General features: G+C 42.9%; 1 protein-coding gene across 1 annotated transcript in view; it reads right to left on the minus strand.

The window, feature by feature from the left end:
* Positions 1-3,680: 3,680 nt before the first annotated feature.
* LOC146203482 (cytochrome P450 4V2-like) overlaps positions 3,681-20,240 on the minus strand; it is a 32,767-nt gene continuing 16,207 nt past the window's right edge. The window contains exons 5-11 of the mRNA XM_084585705.1: positions 14,217-14,286; positions 14,019-14,145; positions 12,808-12,960; positions 7,873-8,046; positions 7,582-7,648; positions 5,076-5,249; positions 3,681-4,067 (exon numbers count right to left, since the gene is read on the minus strand). Coding sequence (XP_084441831.1) covers positions 3,859-4,067; positions 5,076-5,249; positions 7,582-7,648; positions 7,873-8,046; positions 12,808-12,960; positions 14,019-14,145; positions 14,217-14,286 — 974 coding nt within the window. The 3' untranslated portion in view covers positions 3,681-3,858. The remainder of the gene's footprint in view (positions 4,068-5,075; positions 5,250-7,581; positions 7,649-7,872; positions 8,047-12,807; positions 12,961-14,018; positions 14,146-14,216; positions 14,287-20,240) is intronic.

The raw sequence follows: 20,240 nt of genomic DNA on the forward strand, positions 1-20,240 counted from the left end.
ACCTGTCAGTTCGGCGTGGTTGAAAGCGCCTGGAAGGCGCCCACTGAGGTCCATGGAAGAGTCGCGTCTCCTGACGGCTTGATGAGCTCGATGGGGCGTAGTCTGGAGGCGGGCGACGAAGGACTGCGGCATAGCTCTCATGTTGCTGCTCCTGGTAAGGTGCAGGAACGTCGGCCGTGAAGCTGACCGGTTGTGGAGCGTGGTATGGCTCCGAAATAGCTGCCGCGTTGTCGACGGGGTGAGACTGGTTACATGGTGCAGACGGTGATAAGGCATACCGAATTTCATTCCTGACGGTTTCCACGAGCGCCTGTGATGACTGAGCCTTCGTAGCCGTAATTCGCTGGATTTCCTCAAGGACAATTTCTCTAATGAGGTCTCGAAGAGCGGTCCTATCGGTTGCATTCAGCGCCGCCGCAGTCGTCGAAGCACAGTTAACGGGTCGGTTGTACTGGCGGCACCGGTCTTGTAGGGCTCGCTCTATAGCAGTAGCGTCCTTAACGAACTCTCTCACCGTTTTAGGTGGGTTGCGTACCAAGCCGGCAAACACCTGTTCTTTTACACCATGCATGAGATGCCGTAGCTTCCTTGGCTCACTCATATCAGGGTCGGCACGGCGAAAAAGGCGAGCCATGTCTTCCGCAAACATAGCCACGCTCTCATTTGGCTTCTGGATGCGCACTTCAAGCAGGCGCAGCGCATTGTCCCGTCGGTCAGTTCTCGCGAAAGTGTCGACCAGCTGGCAGCGGAAGTCATCCCATGTGGATAAGCTGGCCTCGTGGTTTTCAAACCACGTTCTAGCATTATCCTGAAGGGCAAAATAAACATTACAAAGCTTCTGGTCTGCGCTCCACTGGTTTATCTTGGCCACTCGCTCAAACTGGTCGAGCCAGTCCTCCACATCTTCAAACGCTTCCCCGCGAAAGCACTCTGGCACCTTGGTGTTCTGTAGAGTCACCGGCGTAGGGTTGGTATGTGCCATGGCTTGGGAGGTCTGAGGAACTTGGGCGTTTGAGGAGTCGTTCGGTAGATGACTGTACTCCGGCGCTAGGCCTAGAAGGCGGCGGCTAGCACGATGGACAGGCGTGTCGACGTTTGGGATCCGCTGTGGACTGCCGGAAGGAGTCCTATGCATACCCCAGCGCGCTCCACCAGTGTCACGTCTCGGTAGAACACCAAGGAGGACCTAGCGATAGATGGTTTGAATGGTAGACCAGAACAAGTCTTGCGTTCAAGCTTCTTTCACTTCCAGGCTCGCGCTTGTCGTCCCAGATGCCATCTTTTGCGTCGTCTTCTATATGCGTCAATATTCTGGCCTCCCACACGAAATAATTCTTCTACTGAATTCCATGACTTCAACGTTTCCTCGCGTTCCAACAGAAACCGCGTAACACGGCTGCAGGATGGCCGATAAAGAGCTATGAACTTTAAACACCGGGCGCCGTAAGGTATCGTCAGCGCTAAGCATTCCGCGTGAGAGAAGTTCACGTCAATAGGTGAAATATCAAACGTGTCTCTTATGAACATAGCGATTCCGCCTCCTCGTCGATAAGGCCGCTTCACAAACTGGCACTGATAGCCAGGTACTGAAAACGTGTTCATGCAAGCGTCTGAAACAATAATTTCTGTTAAAACAAATACGTCAACAAATCCGATTGCTGACGTGACAAAAAGTTGAAATTCTTCCCAGTGTTTTCAAAGACTTCTGACTTTTGTGTTAACGATGGTAAATTCATTCCCTGAGCTGTGACCGAATGTGTCCTTGAAAGACCTAAAGTTTGGCAACTGGCAGCAGGTGCTGTCCATTGCAGATAGATAATTTGATCCAGGTCAGCTGGCCTATTTATCCGAAGAGACGAGTTTTCGACCTTTTTCACGTATCTTTTTATCTAATAATAATAATAATAATAATAATAATAATAATAATAATAATAATAATAATAATAATAATAATAATAATAATAATAATAATAATAATAATAATAATAATAATAATAATAATAATTGGTTCGGAGGTAAGGAAAGGCGCAGTATCAGTTTTCTGTGGAAATCTGAACCGCGCCTTAGAGGTGGGAGTGAAAGCGAAAAGAGAGAAAGGGGTATCGGTAGTGCAAGGCTACGGAGTGATTTCGACCACTTGGGGATCTTTAACGTCCATTGACATCGCCCAGCAGACGGATACCTCTTTGTTCGCCTCCATCGATACCCCGAAGGACCCAAAAAATGCAAAAATGAGAAGCCCCACTGGGGGAAAGCGCCTTCTTTGCACATGACTCTCCGCGACTGTTCCTCCTTCTCCGGGTTTACGTGCTGCGGCGCCGGGCCTCCCTGGTACGCGCGTCCGCGCGCGCAGGCTATGTGGCGTCCGCAGTCAGCCGTGCGCTACTCAGCAGCGGCAGCGCGTAAGTAATGCCGCTTCTCGCCGCTCTGTCAGAAGCTGAGCGCTGGTGTCATGGAGCAAACTTCAACTTTGGTTCCCTATAGAACCGACTGCTTTGTGGCAATCTTTCTCGGCTAATTCAAGGTACTTGAAGTTGTAATGTAAGGAACATATGAGAACTACCACAATCCAAAACACACATCATAAGAACTTATAAGAGCGAGTTGGCAGGCTAGTTGGTTCTGCATGGTGAAGGAACAGTGCAAAGGACGGGACACAGTGAAACGAGGAAGCACAAACACAAGGCACCTTGTGTTTGTGCTTCCTCGTGTCACTGTGTCCCGTCACTAGCGCTGTTCCTTTACCATTCATCATAGGAACAGTTGCTTTATACTTTCCCTGGCACCCTAATACGTGCCCAGCTTTTGATTGAATGTACGTTTTTGTCCCTGTTGCGCATTATATCGCGCCTATTCGAAAAGTCTGGAGATATGGGTATGGCAGACAGACAGACAGATTTACACCTTTCCGATTCCATCAGCACTGAACAAAAGGGTCTAAGCTTTTTTATGTAGGAGAGACATAAATCAACTTAAAGTCTACACTCCTGTATGTGCCTATTTATTTACGACCGTGATCCGTGCCTATTAGCGCTTTTATTTCTATAGCTATAAAAATTAAGGACCCTAGGATTTAAATTCGGGATGCTTGACGAATAAGCTAGGCAAGAGTACCAGTCTACCGAGAACCATGAATATCGGTCATGACCACCTAAACCTGGCAATTTCTGGCAGTCGGTGGCAGCTCAATCACGATCCGCCTTGGCTGCGGTGGCCACGACGTATCCGTACGCTCACACTGGCAATAAGAGCAAGATAGCTTAAGAAAGGTGCTTCAGTAAAAATGTTTTTAAATAGGTTTAGTTGATGTCGAAATTCATACTGCCGCCAGGCTTGTATCTTCGTCTTTTATTCATTAATATTTTACTCACGGTACTGAGCTTGATGGATCGTATTGCAGGCGTGTTATCTGGGCAAGTGAAAATTAAAGTGCTACGCTGCATACTACCGGCGTTAACTCCGCTCTGGCAACTATCAGCTGGCACTGCTTAACCGTGACGAGTAGTCTTTACGTAAACGGTTTCTTTTGTAATAGGCTGATTCTGAGGGAAATGCGTAACTTTTTTGATACTGATGCAAGCTTGGCTTCGAAATGTGGGACGATGCCATCACACATTTCTGACAAAAATGTGTATATGTTTATATGATTGAAACGATTGAAAAGAAATTATAGTCTCTTGGAATCATTTTTATTGCAAATCATAGCTCTCAACATGAAGGAAGCAACTTTTCAATGAATTCATGATATATTAAATTAAACTAAACTTTAGACGTTAAACTGTGCAGTAGTTACAGATTCTCACATTCAAGCTGTCTGTACTTCTCTCTGTGTCAAAGTGGATCTCCACTGCCTAACTCTTAGTCAGAATGAGCGTCCACTGGGAGGCTTTGCGCTTCTTTCTTGACCTTTTCACGTGGCTTGATTTGAATTTCAATTCCTTGGATCGCTTTGAGAACCACCTCGACGGATAGTTGCAGCTGATCCATTCGAAGCTTCGAGGTGATCGTATAGCGCCGCATGATCTGCGTCAGCAGGATCTTTTCTTCCAGGTTCGCAAACCTTTGCCCTGGTAAAAAAAAGAAGAAAAAAAAAGTGGCTACTCGAACAAGCGTAAAGTTAAACTGCCCCACAATTGCCTTATTATCATAATTTCGGGGGAGCAAAGTGAAAATAAACTACATTTTCTCTGCCTAATAGAGCAGTGGCACAAAATGAATATTTAAGGCGAATGCCCTTACAAAAATGCCCATTGAGGTAGAATTCATATTTTTAATCATTTATCGGGTCTATAAACACTCTGTAAATATTCAAAAGTTATTGCGTTTAGTCTATAAAATGTCAGTATTTTCTTGTTTGATATGTCGGACTAGAAACTAAATTGACTCAGTTCAGTTCAAAAGGAAGCTGCCAAAAATAAATTTGAAATCTATTTATTGACGCGATCTGTGAAAACTCAGTGGACTACAAGTTATTCTAATCTCTTGGAAAATGTCTACTTATAGTCAATGAGTCGCTGAAGCATTAAAACCCAAAAAGTTATTGAGTGATATGATCCCCAATATTGGGTTAATCTGCTACTTCATAATTAAAGAAAAAACAAACAAACAAAAAAACAAAAAACAAATCAAAACCGATTTCTGACGAGTGATTTGAATATTCAACATGTTCTTTACTAACGAGTGTTGGGCTCAGTCGCTCGCAGAAAGTAAATATGGATTAGTCGAAGGAATAAAAAGCAGCCAAGAAGTTCCTTAATATACGTCTCAAGTTTCATGGAAAGTGAGGTTTTGTCCTGTCGCACTCGTTTAATTAACGCTTGGATTATTCAAAATGTAATTGAGAATTTCATAATATGAAGCCAATTAAGATGTCTCGCATGAATTTAAATTAACATAATTAAAGCGCACTTGCGGTTTTCTCTCAAAGCGATGTGTTGAAAGTCGCTGATTTATTTCGTCCTGACGCAGTGATAAAAATTTGGGAAGGCAATTCCTGTTTTTCGGTTCGCGAAAGGAACTACCTTTGCCAAGATCTTTAAAATGTTTTCGTTTAATATTTTCACTTTGAGACTTACCAATGCAATTCCTAGATCCACCGGAGAATGGGATGTACAAATACGGGTTCTTATCTTTGGTGTCGAGGAATCGCTCCGGTATAAAGCAGTCAGGCTTTTCGAAGTATTTGGGGTGTCTTTGTACGAAGTAGATGCCTACTACTGCGACGGTTCCCCTGGGCACAATATGTTCCCCTGTATTGAGCAAAATAACGTCAGTCAAAATTATTAAACTGGAAAACACAATTCATTTTGTGTAATACCGGTGTTTTACTAACACAATGCTCAGAGCCGGAACATAACACTGTTTAAAATAGGCGCAAGCACAATACATACGAAATGCTTAAAAAGTTTAATACAGGCCGATGTCTATGTAGCAGCCCGCCAATGCTTTATATTCATAGGATCGTGCAAAAACTACGTTTATGAAAAAACAAAAATTGCGTCCACGAAGCAATTTTGTACCTCGCGCTGGGGCTATCGTAAGAAAATTTGGACTACTGCATGAATGGCATTGCCATTTACCGAGCGCTAACTGACTAACTGACCTGCAAATTTTTGTGATAACAAAATCCCAATCCATCGGTTGAGAGCTCTCCTTGAGCAAGAACACAAGCATATTATCATTTCGCAATGTAGTGTGTTTTGTATCGCGTCATCAGCAGCAGGAACAGCGACATCAGCGTTATGCGAACAAATTGTCCCTATAGCTCCGTTGTCTGATTAGTCTTATCAAGCTCTAAATAGAGAGCGTATTATGCAGTGTCTCCCGAGTAATGTCTGCTCTCAGGAATATTTGGTTGCTGATGAAATATTTAGGTTTACTTGAAAGTAAGCATCCCCTTTAAGGAAATAACGATTAAGTCATTTATTCTTTTCCTAGCCCAGGAAGGGGTGGAAAATACGTACTTTGTCTTTAGGGAAAGCAAACCGAATCACAGATATCAGAAAAAAACAATGGTGACGAGTGGGGCAAACACTAGAAAAACCCTGGAGTAGGAGTGTTTTTCTTTTTTTGTTTTGTTTACACTATTCTACGAAAATAGTAAGTCACATCCGTATATACTAACATTCACCCATGGACCTACTCTGCAGTCTAGCTATCCCCCAGCTATTCTTCCAATTCAAAATAAAAAAGAAACGTGGAACCCCAAAACGAAGAAAATGAGACTGCACCTTTTCTGCCTGCCGCATAAATGAGCTTGATCCTCCCTCATGTTGCGCGGTGATGTATGGGCAAATATTCTCAATCTTCATATTTTTAGCATGTGTAGTGTGGTAATCTTCGTCTTCATAGCCACTGCCATGCATCGCGTGCTGACGCGGTCGAGGACGAAGAAGTTGGTCGTTGTCTGTGTGAATCGCTACGCCTTACGCCCCGCTGCGAGTTCATCCCGAGCAGCTGAATCAATCTGCGTCAACTGAATAAACCCACCCCTACACGTGTAAGTTCTACGGTAGCCAAGTGTCATAACCGCACAGAAAATTTATTCCACTGTGATCGCCAATGCGGCGCAGAAACCATTAGTAAGATGGCATGTTTAAAGTGGGGAAACTTCGAAAGTCAAATTTAAAGAAGAAAGATAGCATCTCTTTTTACTCATCTGTGGTCTCCGCAGTACACATAGACCGCGGCCACACATTTTTAATTTTACAGGTTTTTAATTTTATAGGTGTGCTCATCTTTCTGCTTTCGTTTAGCCTGGCCCCGGATGTGGCAGTTATTGCTCTCTAAAATGTTCTTCGTGCCGAATCATAAGCTTGCCAAGTGTCACTGTATCATCGGTCATCCCTTCTTCATGGTGATAAAGAACGGAGGAACTCAGCAGAGATCCGGTAATTGCTAAATATCCACACACTTTCAAACTGATCGAAAATAAATATTTATGGCATTCACACTGCTTTCAGCTCAGAATAAAGTGTTCACTTGAGAGAGATAGAGAGAGAGAGGCATTGAAATCTGCCTCTTATTGCTGAAGTCGTGATTCGCTTTGTTTCCTTCATTAACTGACGTTCGCTCATCTGAAATGGGTAGCTGCTTTCTGTACCCCCACGAGTGATGACAAAGAAGAAATTTTCGGTGGGAGCTCACTTCTCAGAGGCAGGGCCAGCCTCTGAGAAGCAAAATGGCTTTTTATCTGAACAATCGACGGAGAAAAGCCCTCTTGTCAAAATGTTGGCTAGCAAGGTTTTTTTTTTTTGAACACTTGTTCATTTCTTCTTGAAATTGTCAAGCATTCCCTCTTTCTGCATGTTCTCTGTCGTATTTAAAAAAAAGGCACCTGGTAGCAGGTGCTGCTTCACTGATAAGACCTTGAGCGCAATTACCATACACGCGCATAAAAATTGTGGCCAAGTGGCCGCCTGCTTTAATGAGATCTGTTGAGCTGAGAACAGTGGGGATAACCTATTGGCCGAATAAGATACCTGACGCTGAACCTCAAGAGCACCCATGATGGCCTTTAGAGCACTATCTTGCATTTATTCGAGGGCACCCGCAGTGCACTATTAAAACAAGCTTTCTCACCAATTTTCATGTCCTCGTCGACATTGCGGGCAATTAAGGGAACTGGAGGATAAAGCCGCATGGATTCCTGGAAGGAGCCAGAAAGATAGTGTTATATGATATCCGTTTAGATAATATTTTATTGAAAGAATAAGAACTGAGCGTTCTAACTTTCGAACAGTAAAAAAAAAAAAAAAAAAAAAAAAAAAAAAAAAAAAAACATAACGGACTTATAGGCGCTGTTGACCAAATGATTTAAACAAGAAAGAACGGCGAATGGAGCCCCTATTTCGGTTTTAAAAGCGGTCGTACCTTGAAAACGCACTCCATGTATTTCAGCTGTTTTATATCCTCGATGGTTACATCTCTCTCCTTGTCGTCTCCAAAAATGCCGTCAATTTCCTCGAGGACCTTTGCTTCTACCTCAGGATGATTGCCTAATAAGAAAAGAGTATATACGATGGCGCTGGCTGTTGTCTCGAAGCCCTATAAGGTGAAAAAATACAAAAATGTTTGTCAGAAAATCTACAGTGTTCCTAAAATGCATTCGCACGTTTGACAACTGTCCTATAGTAGGATATATCTAAAACCTGCAGCAACCACCACACGCCATTCCTCCACTACAAAAACTGGTCTTTTGTTAAACGCTTTTCTGGTTACCTAAATAGAAAGCAAACAATCTGACGAAATTATAAGCTCAACGATTTCGGCGCCTTTTCATACAGCTGAATATAAATAAGTTGATTCTACTTAGTGTTCACAAGAGTACTAGTTCACCTCGCGTAATATTTAGCAACTGCAGTTTTCTTTAAAATTGCATCCTACTTAGAAGGCAGCAGGCTATTTTATAAAGTTTTTTAAGAATATTATGAAAGTTTCCAATGCTCACCACAAGTCTCGTGAAATTCCACACATTTTTTGCTTCTCTTCTGTTAAATTTCGTTTTGCTGGATTCAAGCAGTTATGACCCAGTAAAGCCACAATAATTGCGGAACAACAGGAAAAGTGTTGAGCTTAAGTTTAGGTTTAGCAAACAGAAAATTAGCTTCTATGCCCCCAATCAAATAATGTTTCTTGAACCGGAAAACATATTTTTTCGCAACATTTTCTTTGCAATCAAAACGATGCCTAGCTTGCAACAAAACGCAAGCTGGGGTATAAGACATGATTGCCGATTAGAGGTATTGAGTCCATTTTACCTTCAGCAACGTATATATCAGAGAAACAATCAATTAGTAGAGAAGAAACGCTTCTAATAAGAACTAGTGCACTGCACATTTACTAGTGCTTTGGCCGAAGTACGAATTCTCCATTCCCCGTTGGCAAGCAATTGCAAGACGGCTACATAGAATGGTGTTTTTTTTTTGAAAGTATTGAAGTCATACATAAATAGAGTATATATTTGCAGGGGAGTGGTTCCCAGGCAGCCCATACAGGAAACTGTGATGAAGGTTTCTCTGAATAAATGAGAGACTTAACAGCGCACGCAATAATGTGTGGGCTGTGGATTGCAAATCCAATTTTGGAACAATCAAACAGCGTGTCTTATTTTTTTTTCCACCTTTTTACAGCGGACAAATAAAATCCCTGACGCAGGAACATAAGGTAAAGGCACTTGGTGCCTGACGAGGCCTCTGTCCCTATGCAGATCAGACTGATGCTGCAGCATATATTTAAATGACAATATTTTTCTGACCAGGTATATAACAGGATCCTGTTATACAATTACAAAAACTTTTCACACGTACAATAGCACAAAACAAAACACTACAGATTACAGGATATTAGCTTAATTTCGTTCAACATATCACAAATATCTCTGTTGTGTAATAGCACAAACTAAGACGCATTGCATTTGTAGACTGTGAAAAAATTTACACATAACGTAAAATGAACACAAAAACAGGGTGACAAGACAAGATGCACAGCAAACTTTTAGTTACGCAATGATTATTCTCCAAAAGGAAGGAAGTCTATTTCTGTGGATATACACCAGAGTACAACAATGTAATAGTAATATGGCATTTAAACACACATGCTGTACATTCAAAGACTAACATTCCTTGAAATTTATTTAGGGTTGCAAGTATTTGATAAGCCATTCTTTTCTTTCCATAATTTGTCCTTACTTTTGGTGTGCGGAGTTTTCGGTTCCTTAAAAGATATTTAGCATATTCAGAGTCTTTATTTTCGTGAAATTTCTTCTGGTGTATTGTTTGCGATAGCTTTAAATCATATAATTGACCCGCCTTAGCATGCTTTTAAGAGTGGAGCTGTTTTAAAATCATGTATGCTTCCATGAAAAGATTCAAAGCATCACAATACTTTCTTTTGTAAAGTAGTGAGCTTACTATAATTGTATAATAAACACTCAAACCATATGTTTGGAGTAGAAAAGGGCGAAATAAATATTCTTTTTTAGCCAAAGAGGTATGAAATCCAAATTACGGGCTCAATCCGTGCTTAAGTTTTTTATGTAAGTAGACCAGCTCAGCTCTTCATGAAAGCAAACCTCGAGAAACTTTTCCTCCTTTACTTGATTTATTAAGTGTCCTCAAATTTTACAGCGAGTTTATTGGTAAAAGTTTGTTGATAGAAATAAATATGATACATGTAGTTTTAGAAGTATTTGGGTGCAATCAATTAATTGTTCCTTAACCAGTTTGACAGGTGTGCAAGGCAGGTGTCTACAGAAGATTCTAATGTCAGTAAATTATGTGAAGAGAAGAAAATATCAGTGTCATTTGCATACATTATAATTCCAGATGAACTGTCTATCTCAACAATCTCATTAATAAAAATGAGAAACAATAATGGACCTTATATGGATTCTTATGGTACTCCTTGTTTTAGCTTCGCAAGCCATGCTACTGCGTCGCTACTCTTGACCACCTGATATCCATCAAGAGGGTAACTAATTATAAGATCTAAGTCTATACTTCGCACTCCGTGTCTCGATAATTTTCTCAGTAATAAATCAAACTGCATAGAATCAAATGCTTTCTGAATATCTGTAAACAGACCTGGTGTATATTTTCTACTTTCCATGTTTTCAATTATTTTGTTTTTGATGCAAACTAGAGCCTGCCACTGAGGCGCCACGAAATGCCTCCAAAATCCCATGCTATGCTAAAGGGCGGACGTATTATATTAGTGCAAACAATTGCAATTGTCGGCGTTCCAGTGTACCAACATTGTAATATATTTTACAATTATTGACCGTGTAAATTTATGAGACACACGGCTCTCATCGGAACTGCAAAGCAGCTTAATAAACATGAAAACAAATAAAATGTTTCGAAAGGTCTTTAAGAGAAAGAGATCAACATTTTGCATTCAGGAAAAAATTGAATGCACCTTGAGGTGGGAGTAGAAAAGTTTCAGGCTTCTTTCTTTCTTTCTTTCTTTCTTTCTTTCTTTCTTTCTTTCTTTCTTTCTTTCTTTCTTTCTTTCTTTCTTTCTTTCTTTCTTTCTTTCTTTCTTTCTTTCTTTCTTTCTTTCTTTCTTTCTTTCTTTCGGGAGAGGGGACGATGGTGGCGATTATTTTTTGTGTTTTCGTATGAAAATTTTGACAGTGTACCCTTCTTAACAGGTCTACTATGTCAATTCATTATAATGGCGCGAGGACATTGTCACAGGAATGAAGACGGAAAGAAAGACCGCAACTGTGTTTATTGCGGAAGACACCACCTTTTATATGCCGATGTATGTAAATCAGAAATAGAACGTTGCAAAAACAACAACACACAAAAACGGAAACATGATGTAGCAAAGGAAGAGCTATCACATTCGCAGCGTTATGTCTCGGATGTACACCGGCACGTAAAAGGCGGTGTCTTCCGCAATCAACTCAGTTGGTAGTAGGCGCTCTCTCTGTTCGTTTTCTTTCCTGTGATTGTGCCCTTGCGCCATTCCAATGAATATCATGAAGAAACTAGCCATGCAGCAAGTACTTCTGTTATGCCTGCATAATATTTGGCCTCAATCAACAAAGACCTCTTCGCAGAAGAGATTTGGTTCATCGTTAGCCTTCCGTACAACGAATTGTCCTCTGAAATTGCAACAGGCCGGATTCTTCCCGTTCAAGAGCATGCGATACTCGTTAGAACTTTGTGACCCTCATTAAAGCAGTGTGAGGACATAGAGTGACTGAATGATGCCTCCGGCACCGTCCAATTAAGCGGAACGAGCGGGAAGGGGAAGCAAATGCGGATCTGGTATCAACTGTATGTTCATATTACTGGTAGCATAATCGGTAGGTACCAAAACAAGCAAAAGGTTATTTATACGCGCAGTTTCCTGTAACAACCACATAATGCTTTCATTCGATAAATCACAACACAACACGCTAATCTCAGAGCAACTCGTTTTTCTGTTGCGCCTCTTTAGAAAATTTGCCAAATGATAATTTCCCACTTTTCTCCTTGAGTAAGGATTATGAGAGTTGATGCTACTGACCTCACTCGCCCAGAAACAAACAGCCCCGACGTTACCGCATATCGATTCGAAGAGAAACGCGAAAAGTTTCTATCTGAAAACATTTCTGGAAAAAATAAGATAAAATAATACTAAAAATCTCAGGAGGGACAATTTTTAACTGAGTTAGGAATGTTATATAAATTACTCCGCTGTGCTACTATTGCAATAATAAAGGTAAACGTTAAGTCCATCTGAGCGGCACACGCACACACCCACACACATACACACACACACACACACACACACACACACACACACACACACACACACACACACACACACACACACACACACACACACACACACACACACACACACACACACACACACACACACACACACACACACACACACACACACACACACACACACACACACACACACACACACACACACACACACACACACACACACACACACACACACACACACACACACACACACACACACACACACACACACACACACACACACACACACACACACACACACACACACACACACACACACACACACACACACACACACACACACACACACACACACACACGTGCTGTTTGAGACGTGTAGTGCAGTTTTATTAGCATTCTGGAATACTTCAAAAGTTCTCGTACTGGATTTAGGCGCGGCGTCAGCAAGTATTCTTGAACGGCTTCCTCTTACCTGAATGGGTTGCATCTACCTCCTTCAGAGTACATCAACCTGTGGCTACTAAATTTCTGCAGGTGACCATATGTCAAAAAGAGAGTCAAAAAGAGGGGAACGTACGCCAATAAATATAGATGTGACCTCATTCCTGACATCTTCTTCCGTTAGGGTGCCATCCACCATGTGCATATGAAGCAGAACGTCCAGAAATGACTTCTTTGAGTCAGCTCCCACTTTTCCCACTTTGTACTCTGCTATCCTTTGCTTTACAATCTGAAATCATCGAAAGCACAAAAAGTAGTTTGGGACGAGAATGCATGCTAATGCTTTTAATATTCCTTACTTAATACTTTTAAATCCTAATTTAGGTTTACTTAAAACTATTTTAAACAGCGTGCATGTATAACTACCATAAAACGCTAATCGCATGAGGCGACAATTCCCTGCGACACGCCGCGCGTCGGGCTGAGGGCCGCCAAAGCATTGCCGCTCGTCGCTGTCGCTAGGTTTCTGGGTTTTCAAAAAATTTCGCGTGTCGTCCGGAAGCAGCTCGTGAGGAAGCTAATCGTAGAAGGCTTTGGGGTGCTCAACTTCCGTTCTGGCTTTTTTTTTTTTTTTTTTTGCGGGTGAAGTTTGTTTTCCTAGTCCGGTTTGGGAATTTCACGTGTCTTCCGGAAGCAGCTCGCGAGGCAGCCAATCGCAGAAGGCTTTGGGGTGCTCAACTTTTTCTTTCTTTTTTTTTTTTTGCGGGTGAAGTTTGTTTTTCTAGTACGATTTGGGCGAATAACCGGGTGCCTGTTAGACGCTTACTTCATCTGGTCCGTGTATTATGAGCGCATCGAGACATTTCGGTAATAGCTTGGAAGGTAGTAAAAGAAAAAAATTAGTGTGGCTAGATATTGTTAACTTTCGAAAGGAGCAGGAGAAAGTCACTGCTTGCAATGTAAGTCGGCATCGTAGTTAAGTAGCGCACCGCTGCGCTGTGACCCTTTAAAGTGCGATGCGTTACAAAAAATTTCATCAGTGTTTTATCGTACATCAAGCTGTTTAGTGTTAAAGACGGGATAGAGAGTTATTGCAATTCCCTTGACCGAACGACAAGGCGGCGGTAACAGAGCAACGCTGAAAACGCGCCTCTGTGTCGCTGAGCCTCGTCGCTGAGCCTCGTCGCTGAGCCTCGTCGCTTCATGCTGTGTGTACTAGCTGCAACGATAGGCGTTGGAGGCGGCGTCGCGCGACGGATCGGTAAGGTTGTCGCCTTATGCGCTTACCGCTTAAGGGGATGAAGTAAGTAGTGAAATAATTATTTATAATGTTGAACATTTTCTTACCTTCCTGTTGTAGTCGTGAATTGACTTGATGTTTCGCTTGAAATCCTTCGATTCCTGAGTCATGTTGTAAATTAGGTCTGGCCAGTGAAGAAGATTCAGCATCCTTGCTATTACACTGGCGCCAATTCTGTTAGGCAAAGAAATATATATGTCAGTTTGGCAAGAACCGTATAAGTATCGCAAGTCATTTTCACGTACTCATCGTTTATTTCAAGAAGGCGTGTCCGTTGCACCTCAGCTTCGTCAATTTGCACCCCGAGAGCAGTCTCTGGAGGGTAGAAAAAACGAACACGAATGCATGCTGGCTAGCGCAGTTAGTGTTACATATTTTTGTCGCTTTTTTAGAGCGAACACTATTAAAGCTTGCTTTCATTAACACGATGCTAATGTTAAGAGCACGGTGTTAAGTAAAATTGTAAAAGGTTCTCCTTCCATCGATCCTCATTTTTCCGCAGTCATGCCAGTCGTGGCATCGGGCTATTTCAGGTACGAATTTGTGCTAGGAGCTGGTGAATACAAAAACCTTCCTTGTGACATCTGCTAAGTCAAAGGCTACGCCGATGACGACAGTCTTTATCGCGGAAGAAAGAGCAGCAGAGTCCGTGTTCAGCTTATGTGTATACCTATAGGGTGGTTTGTTAAAATGTCTTATGTTTACTTGTACATACACAAGTTTATAAAATGGCGCGTGTCGGCGAAAAGGCAACGTAATTAAAGGCGATTAGTGATCACCTATCATAGAGTAAGTACAACAGAGTATACATCTTTTCTGACGTATTTACTTTTCGGCCGATTTTTTCACTACTATTGAAAAATTCGAGACCGAGCGCGTTTCAAGCCGGAATCTTTCCCGTTCAGGTACTGTGAGACAACGTTTGCATTTAAACCTGACGTATCAGGAACATGAGGGCCAGGTAGAGAGCACTTTTTTATATTAGATAACTGATCTCGTGGTCTAGGTGAGCCAAACTTGGTGCACTTGTGACGTTAATGAGCCCGGTACCATGTATTAAAAATGTTGTCCTCCTGCAGTTGTCGAGCAGGAAGATGAAATGTGCAATAAATTCGCAGGAATGGCATTACAAGTGGAAATCATCATCCCCTTTAAGCGTTCACATCGGCGCTGTTCCACCTGTTTGATATTTCGGAAAGATTAAGATTATTTCTTTGGGTCGTTTACTTAATACATACTCCGCATAATTTATTCATACGCAGTGGGCCTCCCGCTTAGTTTTCTGTCGCAGGAGTGGAGCACTGAACTTTGACGTCATTGATGTCTTGATTTGTTTTTGTTCGAGTGCCTTTGTCACTGCTATCAGGTACTAGTCCGTTCCAGAAAAGCGGAAATTAATCAAATGGAACACAGAGGTAAATATAAGCCAAATGTGGTATTGGAGTACGGCGCCTATAGATTCAGCATCGCCTTCATCATTCAGTAAAAAAAAAAAAAAAAAAAAATGGGTCGACACACTAGCAAGCCAAAAACTCCGTCTGCCTAGTTTCTAAGCATCAAAGGTGATATGAAAACACGCACATGATATGTGTTGAGTGTCCCTGCTCAATTCCTTTGGAGCATTGAGTGACGCTCAGGTAAGCATTTACAAATCCCAGCACGGTAGGAAGTGGGAATGGAGGTTAAACTATTACGTTTACGGTTTACCCCGCAAAGGAACACGTATCGAGCATTTCAACACGCGAAAAAAAAAAAAATAGAGTAGGGAAATAATTGTTCTGTTGGTAACGAAATGCAATTATTTACTGTTTGAAAATAACTATTTTTTATTGCTATAGTTCGGATTCTATGGCTTTCTCAATTAAGATCTTGTTGTTTCTTTTTTTTTATCAGTATAGGCACTTCTATCCATATTTAGCTTCTGCACATAGCATACAAGAAATTGTGTCAGTCTTCCTTCTTTGAACCATTCTCAAGAGCTCTTCCTTTATGTCATTTCAAGAAGCATGACCGCAATGTTAAGTTTTTAAGGTACAACTGTAAATTATTTTTCGACCATTCCTACGTTTTGAAGTTCCCCTCCCAATAGCCCTTTCTGAAAGCCCTTTTTGAGATAGAGCTTTCACAAAGGGCTATTGTGAGGGGAACTTCAAAACGTAGGAATGGTCGAAAAATAGTTTACAGTTGTACCTTAAAAACTAAATACTAAAGCGGATTTTCATGTGGACGCTGAAGCATGTTTTCTGACTTTTGTGCCTTTTGGAATAACGCATCATGCGTTTTGCCTCAAAGCCACGATTAATGGCGCGAGAACAAAGCTGAGAAATGGGTCCCTGATTAGAGGCGTTAATGGGCAAGACCTATTTTCTGTCAGCATTACATATAGTTTTATGCTTTCATTTTAGCCATTTTCATTCAAAATAATATTTTTAATATAGGATACATGCAAAACAAAAGAGCAGGGAGGTGCTTTTTTCGTAGAACACAAAATAAAAAGAGAAGAACTTCGGGGAAGTCTCAGTCCGCAATACGAGGTTTCGCCTAGAGGACTAGTCTTAGTCTTGTGGAAACGCCGCCTAGCGGAAGAAGCCAATACCTTAATCGTTGTTTATTTCTTTTTTCCTTTCAGATTAAGGCTATGATTAATTTTGTCTGAAACAAACGCTCGTTTAGCAGATAAAAGAGATTCAAAACCAACATTTCATTTACCTAAATATTTGTAAACAAACTTTCAGAACCCCACATATCAAACTAGCTTTTGCGTAAAGGAATATTTTACCAGCCGAAAGCGACGCCTGGCGCAATACAAAAAAAAAAAAAAAAAAAAAAAACTTCCTCGTGACTGCGGCGTCACATTAAAGCCTCGAGACAATCCGCTTTTTTGGGCCGTGATCTCTGTGATGAAGATGGTGGTAAACACTTGGCGAATGATTTAAAATAACAGCTTGTCACGTCAGAGCATTTTTTGAGCTCCTATAGAATGGGCGGCGTAAGTCGTACCCTGATGGAAACAATGCAGCTAGCCGTTTTTCGAAATGTGCAACTTTTGTATGGAGACATTGTTTTCTCAAAATAATAATTAAGAAATAGCTAATTATACTTTACTAATTATTACCTCTGTTGAACGAAAATTCTGCAGATCAGAATCGGCGGCTCTTAACATCCCTGAACTAGTTTCATATATGTAAATATATATGAAACTATATGAAACAAGAGGGCTATATTATATATATATATATATATATATATATATATATATATATATATATATATATATATATATATATATATATATATATATATATATATATATATATATTGTAGGGGTGTGTTTATTCGGTAAACCCAGATGGATTTAGCCGCTCAGGAGGAACTCGCTGCGGAGCGTCAGGCGTGGCGAGTCAGCAAGGCAGCGACCAACTTCTTCGTCCTCGAGTGTGTCAGCACGCGATGCATGGCAGTGGCTATAAAGACGAAGATTACCACACTACATTTTCCCCCTGGGTAGAAAAGGAGCCATCCGGGCGACTTATGGAGCCAAAAGAACAGACGGATCGTAGTAGGGCTTGATTCGGTTCACATGAACTGTTTCGCGTCCACGGCGACGCAAGTTTGAAGAGGGCGTAACAGGCTCAACTACGTAGTTGACAGGAGATGTTTGTTGGAGGACCAGGTATGGACCGTGATATCGAGCAAGAAGCTTCTTTGAAAGGCCGGTGGTTGTAGCAGGGACCCAGAGCCACACCAAGCCGTTAGGTGTATATGTAGAAGGCTCGCCGGTGTCGCAGTGGTGTTTTTGTTGCCACTGGTTTTCCATAGTAAGCGAACGGGTGAGCTGACGGCATTCTTCTGCGTACTGGGCGGCGTCCGAGAGTGGCGTCGATTCAGAAACATCAGGGCGGTAGGGAAAAAGTGCGTCCATTGTGCAGGTTGGCTCGCGCCCGTATAGAAGGAAGAAGGGAGAGAATCCAGTGGTTGTCTGTATCGCAGTGTTGTACGCTTAGGTTACGAAGGGAAGAACCTGGTCCCAGTTGGAATGAGCGTCGTTGACGTACATGGCCAGCATGTCACTCAGAGTACGGTTGAAGCGTTCTGTCAGGCCATTCGTCTGTGGGTGGTAAGAAGTAGCGGTGCGATTAATGATGCGGCATTCTTTCAGTAGGGCCTCAAGAGCGTCGGACAAGAAAACGCGTCCGCGGTCACTGAGCAGTTCCTTCGGAGTCCCGTGTTGTTGAGAATCGAGTTGATGAGAAGGAACAAAGCAACGTCTCTTGCAGTAGCAGAGGGTGACGGTGAAGTTTCAGTGTAACGAGTAAGATGGTCTACTGCCACGATAATCCACCGGTTTCCAGCGGAAGTAGTAGGAAGAGGGCCATAGAGATCTATGCCAACGCGGTCAAACGGGCGAGCAGGACAGGGTAACGGCTGCAACGAAACAGGGGACTTCTGAGGAGTTTTTCGGCGTTGACAAGATTCGCAAGAGCGCACGAAATGTCGCACAAAGCGGTACATTCCACGCCAGTAAAATCGCAGACGTAGGCGCGTGTAGGCTTTCACTACGCCACCGTGAGCACATTGTGGGTCACCATGGAATGCAGCACAAATGTCAGCACGGAGATGAAGCGGGATGACTAGAAGCCACTTCCGTCCATCAAGCAAATAATTGCGGCGATAGAGAAGACCGTCACGAATGGAGAAGTGGTGGGCTTGCCGGACGAGTGCTTTGGATGAATGACCGGGAGTAGGACTTGAGAGAAAATCCAAAAGGGCATTGATCCAGGGGTCATTCCTCTGCTCGGTAGCCATGTCGATAGTGGCAAGAGTCGACAAATCGTAAGCACAGACGTGGTCAGACGAGGTATCACATGGCAACGGCGAGCGGGAAAGAGCATCCGCGTCCGTAGGCTTCAGACCTGATCGATAAATGACATGGATGTCATACTCCTGGAGGCGGAGAGCCCAGCGAGCAAGGCGACCGGATGGGTCTTTCAGAGAGGCCAGCCTGCACAAAGCGTGGTGTTCGGTCACAACATAAAACGGTCGGCCATACATATAGGGACGAAATTTTCCGATGGCCCAAATAATGACCAAAAATTCTCTTTCTGTGACTGAATAATTGGACTCTGCTTTCGTCAATGTTCGGCTGGCGTATGCCACAACATACTCGCTGTAACCAGGCTTACGTTGTGTAAGGACGGCACCAAGCCCGATACCGCTCGCATCAGTGTGGATCTCCGTAGGCGCAGTCAGATCAAAGTGGCGTAGAATGGGAGGCGAAACCAAAAGGCGGCGTAAAGTGTCGAAGACTTTATCGCAGGCTGGAGTCCAGGCGGTAAGGTCGGAGTTGCCGGCAAGGAGCCGGGTCAGAGGAGCAATGATAGAGGCGAAGTTCAAGATGAAGCGTCGAAAGTAGGAGCAGAGGCCGATAAAGCTCCGAAGCTGCTTCAGGGAGGTTGGTTTCGGGAACTCTGCAACTGCGCGAAGTTTGGTGAGGTCGGGAAGAATGCCGTCCTTAGAGACTACGTGGCCTAAAATTGTGAGTTTTCGAGCGGCAAAGTGGCACTTCTTCAAATTCAACTGAAGCCCAGCGTCGGCGAGACAAGTGAGGTTATGCTTTAGGCGGAGAAGGTGAGATGAATAATCGGTAGAGAAAACTACGATGTCATCTAGATAACAAAGACAGGTCTGCCACTTGAGTCCACGAAGAACAGTGTCCATCAGGCGCTCGAAAGTGGCTGGGGCACTGCAAAGGCCAAAGGGCATAACGTTGAACTCGTATAAGCCATCCGGTGTTATAAAGGCAGTTTTCGAGCGGTCATCATCAGCCATCGGTACCTGCCAGTAGCCGGAGCGCAAATACAAAGAGGAGAAATACTCGGCTCCCTGTAAACAGTCCAAGGCGTCGTTGATTCGCGGCAGAGGATAGACATCTTTGCGCGTGATTTTGTTTAGCCCACGGTAGTCGATGCAAAACCGGATGGAACCATCTTTCTTAGTGACCAAAACAACCGGAGAAGCCCATGGACTGTTAGATAGCTGTATGACGCCCCGGCGAAGCATTTCGTCCACATTGTCAGCAATAACTTGGCGCTCAGAGGCCGACACGCGATAGGGACATGTCGTAAAGGTGCGCTTGTACCAATGTCGATTGTGTGCGTAACGACAGACGTGCGACCCAGCGCGGTGTGAGGAAGGTCGAAGGCAGAAGTGACGTTCTGTAGAAGAGCGGCGAGTTGATCGCGTTGTGTGGGTGGAAGATCTGCGTCAAT

This window comes from Amblyomma maculatum, chromosome 1 (genome assembly GCF_055883805.1).
Source record: "Amblyomma maculatum isolate TAMU_Amacu chromosome 1, ASM5588380v1, whole genome shotgun sequence".
Lineage (NCBI taxonomy): Eukaryota > Metazoa > Arthropoda > Arachnida > Ixodida > Ixodidae > Amblyomma > Amblyomma maculatum.